At 37.8% G+C, this 13,311-nt stretch overlaps 1 protein-coding gene across 3 annotated transcripts in view; it reads right to left on the reverse strand.

The window, feature by feature from the left end:
• LOC122862961 (E3 ubiquitin-protein ligase TRIM9) overlaps window positions 1-13,311 on the reverse strand; it is a 52,343-nt gene that overhangs the window by 26,943 nt on the left and 12,089 nt on the right. For all 3 annotated transcript variants that reach the window (XM_044168897.1, XM_044168895.1, XM_044168896.1), the window contains exons 2-3: window positions 4,519-4,614; window positions 1,756-1,878 (exon numbers count right to left, since the gene is read on the reverse strand). In XM_044168897.1, the coding sequence (XP_044024832.1) occupies window positions 1,756-1,878; window positions 4,519-4,614 (219 nt within the window). The remainder of the gene's footprint in view (window positions 1-1,755; window positions 1,879-4,518; window positions 4,615-13,311) is intronic.

The following is a 13,311-nucleotide window of genomic DNA, read 5'->3' on the forward strand; positions in this document are numbered from 1 at the left end:
AACATCTTTTAAATCACCTCTTAAATCTTTTTTTAATGGAAATCCAACGTTTTATTTTTCTAGTTCCACTATGTTTAATGTGTTTTTTATGATATTTTACTGTATTTATCTTATCTGTAAAGCACTTTGTAACGTTGTTTCGAAAGGTTCTATATAAATAAAGTTTATTATCATTATAAATGCAGTACATTACCTCCTTGTTTTGTTTACTCATTTATGTTTTCTATCATTTATCAGTTTGCCTATTTATATTGTCTGTCAAATCTTTAATTTCCTGGAAATCATAATCAGTGTTGGATGTCTGATAAAACAGATTTAAGCATCATCGGCTGCTTTATGTGACTCTCAAATTTTGCTTTTGAGTCGTAAGCATTTAAGCCATTGCTTGTCTGTTTTCTTTTGTCTCTACGTGAATAGGAGCCTGTAATTTTATCAGTTAGAGATAAACAGTGTCCTGAATATTTATTCGTGTAAAAATGTGTTTTAGTTTATCAGCCATCTATAAGTAACTATTCTTCTCTTGTTCCAGCCCTGTCACAGCCTCCAGCTCTTTGCCCTCTGGCTAAATCTCAATCCCCAGCCTGCCGATAATGACAACAGCTGTCCTTGGGGCTTCCGTCCAAACAGACACCCAGCTCCCCCCTCCCCCGCCACCAGCCAGACGGTCAGTCGGTCGGTGGGCACGTTGAGGCTGGGCAGGCGTCCATGTGATTCACTAGGATTTAGGAAAACCCCAGCGGTGGATTTACAGAGGAAAGTAAAAAAAACTAGATTGCTAAATAGAACTACCACTGCTTTAGGAGCTGAGATTTTTTCATGTATAAAAGTCCTGAAAACATATTCTTCTAATCCAGTTCTTCCTTTAAGAGATGAGCGCACTATTAACTGGTTATTTCACATGATGATATTTTTGTATTTGTGTTTTGTCTGTGCTCTTCTCACTAATTTGAATTGGGCATGATGTATTTGAGGGGGATGTTGTCAGGTATTTTCATGCACCAATCAGAATATAACCGCATAAAAATCTGTTAGTAGTTTTGTTAGAGTTTGTAAGTTATTAATATATAACTAAGGATGTTTATTTCTAACTTGATTATTGTTTATTTAGTCATATAAATATTTAATGCTGAAGAGAAATACTTATTATTTGAAACAAAGTTTTCTGAAACTTTACAAAAATGCTTAATTTTTTTTTAGAACCATAACACATTCACCTTGTTAATTCCTATTATAGATCAACAGCCTTTTTTTTACCTGAAGTTATTTTGACAAGTTTCACAGTTTTCTTTTAATCTACTCATGATTATCAAGATTGTGTTGCTGATATACTGAGATATACATGAAATAGTGATGGAATAGAAAGAGAGAGAAACTGGTACTGCACATAATTGCAATTGTGGGTGGTGGGAGCGGATAGGCAGGAAGATAAAGCAGACAGACAGACCAAATACCATTTCTTACAATCAAATAACCCCAAATATGTTGCTCACTTTAAGCAGGAAAGGAAGGAAGGAAAGTTTGTTTTTTTCCTCGTCAGTAAAGAAATTAACCGATGAAGAGAGAACTGTTTGCAGTACTGACAATGGTTATTAGAAATTCAGCAATATATACTTCTCCATCCAGCTGATGGAACCAGAGCTGATTCACATTTTATTTTATTATCAGAGTTATCAGAAGTTCAGTTTATTGAAAGGTTGAGAAGACATGCAGCTACACACTGACAAACCGAGAAACTAAGAGATCAGTCAGTCCCACCTTCAGTTTGTACTCCTTCTCCTTGGTGACTTTGGTGAGCAGTTTGGCTTTCTGTCTGGTGAGCGCCTCGATCAGAGAGTCACACTGAGCCACGAGGCAAGCTTCAAACTCCACACCGTTCTCCTGAAGCAACACACACACACACACACAATCAGAAGGGGCATCAAATTGTATCGGACACTTTTGCCAAAACAAAGCTACTTTAAGGCATCCCAAAGTCTTTTTCATTATGGGTATAATCAACATCGTGACTAAAATAGATCTGTTTGTGTATTTTGCCTCATTTAGCAGCACAGAGCTGCTTTGTGTTTGTTAGTGATATGTTAATTTACCACCCAGATCTTGTTCTATTTTTGTTTCCACCGCACAAACAGTGGTATTAAGTGTTAATTATTTCAATAGACTGCAGACAAAAATTAATTATACATCATGTTTGTACTACTGCCATACTCACCACTATTTTTCTTCAAGACACACATCCATATTATACATCATAAAAATACGGTATACATACAGCACATGGCCAAAAGTATAAGGACACCCAAATTATCCACGTGATTGTTGAACATGTCATTTCTGCATGCACATTACATTCATTTGTTGCTACAACAGCCTCCACTCCTCCGAGAGGGATTTTACAACCCGGCTGCAGGGATTTTTCGGTAGTTTGTTGTTCATATTGGAGAATCTGGGCTTTTACTAATGCTAATGACAGATTTTCTGGGACATAAATCAAATTTAAGAACATAAGAACAATTCTGATTCACAAAAATTTTGATGTGGGTGAGAAAAAGAATTATTGGTCTGCTCATTTTTTATTAATCATGAATTCTCTTTTTCAGTTTTTAGAGACAAATTTAAGACAAAAAAGAAAGCATTTGTCAATGACAGCTGATGTTTTGACCTGACGTGTTTCAGCGCACATATCTCACAAACCACAGCCCTGCAGCCACCTTGTAGCCTTTCTAAATGCATCAGGCAACCCCAGTGTACTGTAGAGACTGTCCTCCCAAGAGCAACAAAAGCATCATTGTGTCAGCAAGTGCCCCAAAATGTCATACATTTATGAAGTCAGGTGATGTTGTTAGAGAGCGACAAAGTCTGTGTAGGGAGGAGGTCGGGGTGGATGGATGGGTCAAAAAAACATTGGACTTTAACACGGGAGATCACTCTTTTGTTTCCCATTTAAAACCCGAGGTCAATGTTGTGCCCTGACCTTAACCAAGTGTTTTATAATGTCACCATGACAACAAAGGTCTCCTAACCTTCAAAAGTAGTCATTTTAACCCAAACAACAATGTTTCCCTAAACCTAACCAAATCGTTTTTTGTGCCTGAATCTAACCAAACCTTAACCACAGAAGCGTCAGATCAGAAAACACATTTATTTTTCAACAGTAATTTGAAACGGTTTTGTAAGGCACAAACACATTATATCGTTCTGCCGATTGGGATGTCAGATGTCGTTTAATTAGGACGACTTGTACTGTTGGTCTGCGTGCAGTAGTTACAGTGGTTTGCAGTTAATGAGAGAAGGATCCACAGGGGCATTTTATCTGAGCATAGAGCCCACATGATGAGGAGATAAGGTTTTAGATAGTAGTGATTTCCAATCAAGCGTCCTCCGCTGAGTTCAGCTCTATAAGAGGATGAGTGCTGGAGATCTTTATTCCTCACTCCCACACTTTTCTTTCTCTTTATCCATCCATCTCTCTCCCGGATCTCTGCCTTACAGAGCAACAAAGAAAATGTTATACAATCTTCTTCATTTTGCAGTAAGACTCTTAATGCCAGCTCGTACTGCTGCAGCTGACAAGATATGATAGTGCAGGCAGTGTGTTTATGTGTGCATAAAAGTGTGTGCATGACTGGCAGCGGGAGAGATCAGCTGCACAGCAATGCCGTCCACAGGCAAAACACACACACAAATATATACACACACTCCACACATTTGGCTGATATGGTTTGTTTTAGCTTAGTGATTCAGTGGATTTGCCTCTCAGCTGCACAGTGTGAGGAGTCCAAATGTGTCTCTGTGACTGATTTATTTGGAGCTTATTGCCCATTAGCAGCAGGTTCCCCAAGGAAAACGTATTTAGTCTAGAAAAACATCAGTGGTAATGTAAATTATGTAAAGACCTCTACATGTGGAGGTAACTGATCAGACATGGATATCGGTTTAGGAACAATCTTGCACAGCCAGACCTTCATTTCTTCAAGCTCATGGAGATCCAGAGAAAATATTGATACCGTCGAAATCCTGAGGTAGCCATGTGATTGGCTGCGGGTTTTGAAACAACCACTTTCAGAAATGGCGCCTCTGGTCTGAGCAAAATCAGGAGTTGTGTCCCAATTCCACCTGCTAAACATCAAACTAACTGTATACAGCAAGTACTATGTATTCTTTATAGTATACTGTTTTTGCAGTTGCAAAACTGTTTTGTTTTTTTGCTTCCAAGATCCTTCTGAAGTTGTTTCACCACACAAATCTTTGTTCAAGCTGTGAGCACTGCCTCAGAAGCAGAAGTTTTTTAGTACTTTTTGAGTATACTTCATTTAGTCACATTTTCTGTGTAATCACACTACATACTCAAAACCTGCATAGAATTAGTATGTAGTATGGTGACAAAAACATTTCATTCTATCAAACTTAAAACTATCTGGACATCTTCTAATCTACAGTTGTAGAGAAAGCTACAGAGAAAAGTATGAACAGTATTTTTCACACAGAATTAAGTGTACAGGTGTTATACAGTGGTGTTACCTGTATCTGCTGAAGCATGTTCTTGAGTTGAACCAGGAACTCCTTGGCATCTTTAGCTCTGTCGGAGACACCGTTCAGTGCTTGGGAGATCTGGCACTGCAGAGACACACAGAAAAAAATAAAATTTTAATAATTAAAATACATAAAAATCGGGACTTTTCAGGCCACTTAAGTCATCTTAAATTCTTTGGCGAGTATTATATTTACTTTTTAATAACTACAAAAAAGAAATATATACATTTTTAGTGACATGAAATCTGTACCAATCAACCAGATTATTGTCCCAGCTACAACTCTAAAAGACATTTTTCAACACATTTAGTAAAGAAAAACTTAAAACTTGTTCTTAAAATCTATAGGAGTCTTTGCCTTAGACATGACACTACGGCCTCCATTTTTTATTTTCCTTTTTTTGATAGAAAGTACATGCAGAGAAGAAGAAAAGGAAACTATTATACAAAATCAAAAGAATTCAAAACACGCCTATTTTTTGTTAGTTATTTCTGACATCACCTCTAAGCAATACAATTTATATGTTACTGGACATAACCGGATATTACTGTAACACTGTACGGATAAGGCTGAATCAAGGCTGCTTTCCTTCTAGGGCAAACTGTGCAACCAGTACAACCAGTGATACACTGAGGCTTTGAGGCTTTTCCTAAGATGTCGGTTATGTAACCATTTAACCCAACAGACTATTCTCCCTGGATGCTCAGATTATGTCTGATCCTAGCCCAGAACAAGGCATTGTTTTACTAATAGGGATTAAATTTATAATACAGATTAGATGAAAATCTAGATTAGAGTCTAGAAAATCCATGCTCAGTTTGAAAACGCCATCACTTGTTACTCTGTCTTTATAGCAACAGTAACACTTCCAGACTGAAACAAATGAGGCAGAATAAAACAAACAAGCAAGAATGAATAAAAAAACTAATCCTAGACATTTGGTTCTGCTAATGCACTGATGCCAGTTCATTTATAAAAATTAAAAAAACATGTCACTTCAATATAAACTGTATATATCATCTTCAATATAAGCCAAATATTTTGTCAGCCAGAGTTTAGATCTGAGTACTGAGACTAATGCATTTGACAAACTTTGATCCTCACTAAATTGTCTCTATTTACTCTCCTAAATAGAGCACTTCCCCCAATTTTCTACCTAATTTCCATGGAATAGCCATAGGGGATGTATATTTGTAATGCAAAATATCCTCTATATCACAATCAACAGCTGTTTGAATCTTCTGTCTGCTACTGATTTGATATGAAGTCAGGGAGCTCTAACAACTCGTCTAAAATGAGTTTGATAACCAACGTTTAATTTGGTTGACTGAATAATCTCATCTTGTTGGTCACCAGTTAATTTCCAGAAATATATGTAAGCCGTATGCAACATATGCATTTTTATCCCATTAATGCATGTTACTAACTCAACATCTTCTCTCTCCCGTAGCTTTGTGCTTTCTCGTTTCTCTCCTCTCTCCTTCTGTCGCTTTCAGCAGGTATTTCTACCTCCGGAGCTGCAGAGTCTGGATCTGTCATTGCAGACCACCTGCTACCCCCCTGTTCCTGCTCGACAACTGCTACTGCAGTTGTTATTATTAGTCTACTACTATTATTATCATTATTATTCCTATCACTATCATTCATATTGTTATTATTATTAATTTATTAATATTAATATTGCCACTACCATTACATTATTACTATTTTTAAAATTCTAGGTGGAATCTCAACCCTACCGGTAGTGGCAGATGGTCGCCCACCCTGAGTCTGGTTCTGCCCGAGGTTTCTGACTCTTAAAGGAAGTTTTTCCTTGCCACTGTCGCCAATGAATATATTATAATGAGTACGGTCTAGACCTGCTCTTTAGGAAAAGTGCAATGAGATAACTTCTGTTATGAATTGGCGGTATATAAATAAAATTGAATTGAATATGGAGGGTAAAATATTGGTGGTACAGATCATACTGCAGCTGTGCAAACTATAAACATAAGTTAATTAATATATTTAACCTCTGCAGTCTTGCTCCTCTGCATATTTAAAAAGCTGATTTCAAGTCTTTAAAGTCCAGCAAACATAAAATGCTTCAGATGCAAAATAAAAGTCCTTAAATAAAAATAAATAATGCAACTGTGCTTGGACTACGCTCTCATGTTTAGTCAGCAGACATCCCATTTTTAAACTTGAAACTATGTTTTCATGGCATATATGACCTTTAACTGTGTGGTGTTGGCTGACATGGACCTCCTCTGTTTTAAAAGTATAAAGAAATCTCTAAACCTACCTACACCACGATGTACAATTCCACCTTAAGGAGTGTGCAAAGTCTTTGAAATATCTTAAAGTTTATGAATTCTCTGAAGTAAACAACAGTTTATGACAAATTAAATTCACCTAAGATGCTAGTTGGATATTAAAAATTAAACTTATATCATATAATGGACAGTGGCATGTGGAAATGGCAGGGACTAACACAAATAAATAAATAACGACACATTGAAGAGGTGGTCCAGATGGTCTTTAGTCAAAACACTGCAGACAAGAAGAGCAAATGATAAAGACACCAAACATTCCCAGTCACCTCTCTGGTCACGAGGCCGCCATTCCAATCAAATACCTAACAGCTTAGGAAGAGTGTGTGTGTGTGTGTGTGTGTGTGTGTGTGTGTGTGTGTGTGTGTGTGCATCAGTCACTGGTAAATAAGAAAAGACAGGACAAAGGAAACACACACACACATGCCAAGCTGTGATGAATCTGCCTCACTGTCGCCACACCCACATTTCCCACCTGCTCCTCTTTCTCTGAACACACACACACGCACACACACACACAGAGCCTGAAGACGATATGAAGTGGGTAGACCTCCTTTTGTGTTACTAGAAATCATAAATAATTTGTGTATTGATTATATTCTTTAGAGATGTCAAATCTTAACTTGACTAATGTACTAGATTCTCAAATCATTGATACAAATGATTTTTAAAAGGATCAGCACAAGCACAGCGCCACATACATCAAACCAACAACAAGTCCTCTGTTTTAAAGCTGTAAGAAAGTGCTGAAAATGAAAAGAAAAGGTTAAAAAAATCATATAATCCTTCTGCCATCACTCAGTTATTATTAATAAATGGTAGCAGAACTGATTAAATGTTAGGCACTGCTGTTATTGTTTAGTAGGAATTGATATAATGTACCAAATCTCTTGTGTGTGCTTTGTATAAGCCCTTTGGCTTTCCCTACACACATCCATTGATCTCTTTTATTATATGTTTTTTACCATTTACTAATAGGATTCTGTGAATCATTAAGGAATATACACTTAAAGTTTAAACAATGTAGAAAACGTGCAAATGAGTTTGATGTGAATTAACATTAAACCATAATCAAGTAACCTTAGGTAATAATCAATTCACCTTGTATTAGTGTTGATTATTATACATTTCTTCCCTGTCACTATTCCCATGGCTATATTTGAAAGTAAATCCATCCATCCAACCACATCTCCACAATAACCACTCCACCCCCACACCACACACAGACACACACACACAGACACACACACACACAGAGTGATATCCATCCCACGTGTGGGGGTCATGGTTCATGAATCAACCCAACCCTTCTGCGGAGCTTCTCACTGTTCCTCACCAAGACGCCATCTGGCCCAGCAAGCTGTCTGGTCTGTGTGCGTGTGTGTGTGTGTGTGTTTGCATGCCAAGATGCTAACAAGGGGATGACGGATGTGCCATACGAGGGCTGCCCTGGCACATCCCCTCCTCTCTTATTTGTACTATCTGGTTCTTCATTCATTTAACTGCAACACTGCTCATCAGGTCAAAGTTCTGAGCTACATCCACCCACCTGCCTGTCTGCTCCTTCGTTTAGACCCCTTTTATTCATTCATTGATTTTCTTAACCAGCTAGTTCTTTTTCAGAGTGGTAGGGAGCTGGAGTCTATCCCAGCACACATTGTGTGGACGGCAGGCTCTTTTTTCTTCATTTAATCAGGTAAAGTCTCATTGACATTAAAGTGGCTGTTCCAAGACAGACATGGTCAAAAAGGCAGCATAAAACACTGTTAGGACAAAAAATAATAATACAAACAACAGCAACACACTTTACTAATCTGAATGCAAACCACGGCCTCTGGTTTCAAAGTCCTGCACTTTGTTGCCCACCATCCACACAAACCACCTCCTATGACTTCTGGGAGGTACATAAATGTATGTATGTATGTCATTCATACAAAAGAATCGTTGCCTGCGAACATAATCTGTAAAGTTAGATACTTTACAACAAGCTGAAAATAGCCACTTAACATTACTTTGCAGATATTCAACTTAAAGCAGTGTCGTCCAGCAGGCAGACAGACTCCTAATGCTAAAACGTGTCTTCACCAAGGCACCAAACTCTCTGCTCATGTGGTCTATTTAATTAGCTATAATTGAGCAGCTGTTTAAATAGATTACAGCACTGATCACAATGTTCTCGACATCACCAGATTTTGTTTATTTGTTAACTCTAAAGAGGCCAAGTCTCCATCATCTGACAGCTGTTTTGTTTGCAGTAAAATATATTTGCTTTCAAATTGTCCTTCAATGGGTTTTTCCTTGCTATGAAATTACCCCTTTAATTAACTAATGGCTTGTTGTTATTGCCTTAGTCTTTCTTATCTTAACGCAGATTAAGGGGTCATGTAGCAAAATTCAACATAACTTGTTTTGGATTGATTGCTATCTACTTTTATTGAAAAAATAACATTCTCAACTGATTTTAGAATAAAATGCAAAAACCTTTCATAAGAATCAATATTTAGAGGTTTCAGTTCATAGGACACCTCTTACCAAGCCTAAATACACTGTCATCACAATATCCAGGTCTAAATTTGGCTAAAGTCACGAAGCAGCAACCTACAATAGACCCCAGAAAAACTGTATAGCCGTGTCGAAATGTGACAAGTCTGCCCTGCAGGAAGAAGACCAGTGAGCCACTGAAGAGATTTGGAACAAAAGAGAAACACCAGAAAATCATGTAAAAGAAAAGGAAATTGAAAGTGAAAAATAACAAGAGATAAGAAATAGAATTCATCTGAATGAGGATCAACGCACCTGCAGAGCAGAACTGTACATTTAGAAATCCAGTTTTTTCCCTCCTTTGTTTCTTTTGTTCTCCTCCCCTTGACCTTTTCATCCTTTATTACTCCTCCAAACAGGAGTGTCATTTTTCTTTTTCCCGCTGTCAGCACCCTTCAGCACTCCTCTCAGAGACAAGTGCTATTATCTCATTATCTTACTATGGGAGCAATGAAGGACCATTTATTCAGTCTGTGACATTCAGAGAGACCAGTGACATTCATGGAGGCACAGCTGTGTTGGTTCACTGATACGTTTCAGCTCAACGAATTGCAGGATACAGGGAAGGAGGCAGAAAAACTGATACAGGAGGAGAACTGCTTATGGTGCTGAAACGGCGGCTAACTGGAGAGCAGGATGAGTGTTTGAACTTCCAGAGACTGTGATTTCCCTGGATCTGTCAGTGTAGATATGCTCCCTTACAACAGACTCAGTATAACAATATGAAATTATTGCTCATATTATCGCTATTATTTGTAAACGGCGACTGTCGACATGCAACGACTGCTGAAAGTTGATTTAATATTTAGTGTAAACGATGATGATGATAAATGTCTTAAGGTACAAACCTTCAGTCCAAAGAAAATGCCTGCACTCAGCATCGAAAAAGGATGTGATGTCACAAGTGCGAAGAGAGTAATAAATCAAATAATCGGCACAGCGATCGCAGACTGTAAACAATCTGTGAGAGCGATGTTGTAGTCTGTTAATGCAGACAATAACAATCCTGTCTACCATGAATTACATTTATATACCACTAAAAGTTTTCGCCAAACACTTTATGGAGGAAATGTAATTTCTGCCTGATTACTGATTATGTTTACTGGCAAGGTTTTTTCCAGTCCATGTCTACCACACATTCGCAGGGGGGAATGGAGACGGGGGTTCACGTCCTGCATTTTGCAGTTGGGTTTAGGTAACCAAAACTCCTTAATTAAGGGGTTGTGATTTTCGTTCTTCAAGTCACTGTCGACTTTTTTAATATTTGTCCAAGAGAATAACCTTTCCCTAACCTTACCCAAGCGCTTTAAGTGCCTAAACATAACCATAAAATCATTCCTTAGTTGCTACGATCAAATATTGGAGGGGAAAAAAATGAAATACTCAGTTCTCAGTAATGTCTCAATGTTTTGCAGATACATTCAGTATAAATATGTTGAAGATATGTTCATTAATGTTTAGGTTATTTGACTTCTGAATTTCAAACATGTTGCACTTTAAGGTATATCGTTTTTAGTTTATCCTATATATTTATTGTTCTTTGTGTGTAAGATTATTGTAAAGTGAGCCTTATGAAACCTGTTCACAGTTTCACTTGTGAATAAATTAATTTATGAAGAAGACAGAAGCTCTGTGTGCTACAACTTATTTTTGTCCTATTTCTTGGATGAATTTGACCATTTATTATGTATGTTTGAGGAACACTTTTACCAGATGTGACCAGACTGGTGATTCAACACTGTTATTACAAAATGTTTCATCAGAAAGGGCCCCAAAACTTCATCTATATATAGGTCACTGACGGAAGGACCTTAGGTCAAAGTTCCACAAGTAGACACTGAGGATGTGCAGAGACAGTTTATCACTGCTGAACAGAAAAAAGTTGAGTGGTTGGCGTTTTTACTTGGACTGAGGTCAGTTTTCAACAATCAGAAAAGATTTTGACTGATGACTTTGAGAATCACGAATGAAACACCTACTTAAGATCATGTTCACATCTGAAAAAAAATGTATGCATTTACTCTCTAAAAACACTGCATGGTTCAATTTGAACCAAGGATTCTTTTGAGTGCATGTGCCAAAAGTTATTGTTCAGCTACTTTTGGAAACTTTGTTAATATTGTAGAAAAACAGTTGTGGTGAGTAATCTCAGAGAGAAGATGGGGGTTACTGTGAACCACAGGAGAACAATAGGCAGCTTTTATGCGTTTGGCTGTCAGCTGGGGAATGGTTGATGGTGGTATTGACCTTGTAAAAAACGATACCCAGGGGACATGGAGGAGGGGCTGAACCCCCTCGTTTACCTCTCCACCTCCCCTTTTATTTCTTCTCATTTGCATTCATAAGCCTTTACGTCCTCCATTATCTCTGTTTTCATTTATCCACCACTCTAAACACTTCTTGCTCTGTTTCTCAATAGGGCTTTTGAATTGGTTCTGATATTTTTCAACATTTTTTAACCTGACTATTTTCATGCCAAATACAAATCTCCCAAAGCTACTTTGCTCAAGTTAGTAAGTGTGGCAGGAGCTGGAATTAGTGCTGACCAATCAAATTATTTCTTCTCTTCCATTATAAAGCTCTGCACCAACAGAAAACTGACTTCCTTGTGCAGAATCACCAGATGTAAACATAAAGTATCTTAAATTAAATAGCACATCAGTTTAACATGTTGCTCAGGTCCTTCAAGATCCATTGCCCAATGTAAGGGAAAATTAGAAAGAAAAAAATTACACCACATGAAGCGCCAAAGAGAATCAGTGGCAGATTGCAGGGTGAGTTTGGCTGCAACCAAGACCCGGTTCCTGATATATTACAGAAGATGCAGCTGCCTCCACAATCTCCACTCTGTGTGTCATGGTGCACACTCACAGTCTGCTCATGTCTGCATGTGCTGGTAAAAATACAAAAATAGCACAGAACACAGGCCTATAAAACACCATCATGGGATAGTACAGCTCTCCACTATGGTAGTAACCATATTCATAAATTGCTGTGTTGAATCTGAAATTAGATTTTGTCATGAGAATCATTATCATTTCAAATGTTCCCGTAAACAATCAATGTTGTATTGACCAAATTCATATTAGATACAGTATGTAATCAATCATCTTTACCAAATCATAGGTAATCTACAATGACTGTACTAGAGCTAATTCTTGATAAAAGCCCAACAACAACGTCTTAGATTGGTCTAATCCAAATTCACCCAACAACCACATGAATGCTTGTGTTGCCAAAGCCGTAATTGCTATAAAAACCGATAGCTATATGATTAAATTTATACTTTATACATAAGATTACAGTAACATAGCAGTACTCCATCAGAACAATCAGTCTTTCCCTCCCTCAGTCTAGTCAGCCAGCTGTGTTACAGTATTAGTGTTTCACATCTGGTGGAGGTCAAAACCAATCTCCTTTCCCCTTCCTCCTCTTCATCCTCTTATCAACCATCGCCCAGCCTCCCAGTCCTATGCTGCTCTGCTATACAGCCATTTTAAGGCTAAGCTTCAGTAATTACAATATTTGCACATTAACAGTTCAAGCAAGCATGAACCAATAAATGAGTGCCAATGCCACATTTACCTTTAGCCCAACCAAAACAAACCAAGAATCTATCAGCTGAGCCGAAGTAAACAATTGCTCAGTATTGGTCACAGAAGAAGAATGCAAACTAATAATAACAAAAACGGCATGCACCAAACCCACAAGACTAACAGTCTACAGCCAAGCTAGCAGCTCTGTTCGGCTGTACTTAGGCACAGCGGTACTTTGAGCTAAATGCTAACATCATCTTGCTAACATGCTCACAATGACAATGTTTACATGCTGATGTTTAGCAGGTATAATGTTTACCATGTTCACCATCTGAGTTTAGCATGTTAGCATGATAACATTTGCTAATTTGCACAAGACACAAAGTACGGCT

This window comes from Siniperca chuatsi, linkage group LG16 (assembly GCF_020085105.1).
Source record: "Siniperca chuatsi isolate FFG_IHB_CAS linkage group LG16, ASM2008510v1, whole genome shotgun sequence".
Taxonomy (NCBI): Eukaryota; Metazoa; Chordata; class Actinopteri; order Centrarchiformes; family Sinipercidae; genus Siniperca; species Siniperca chuatsi.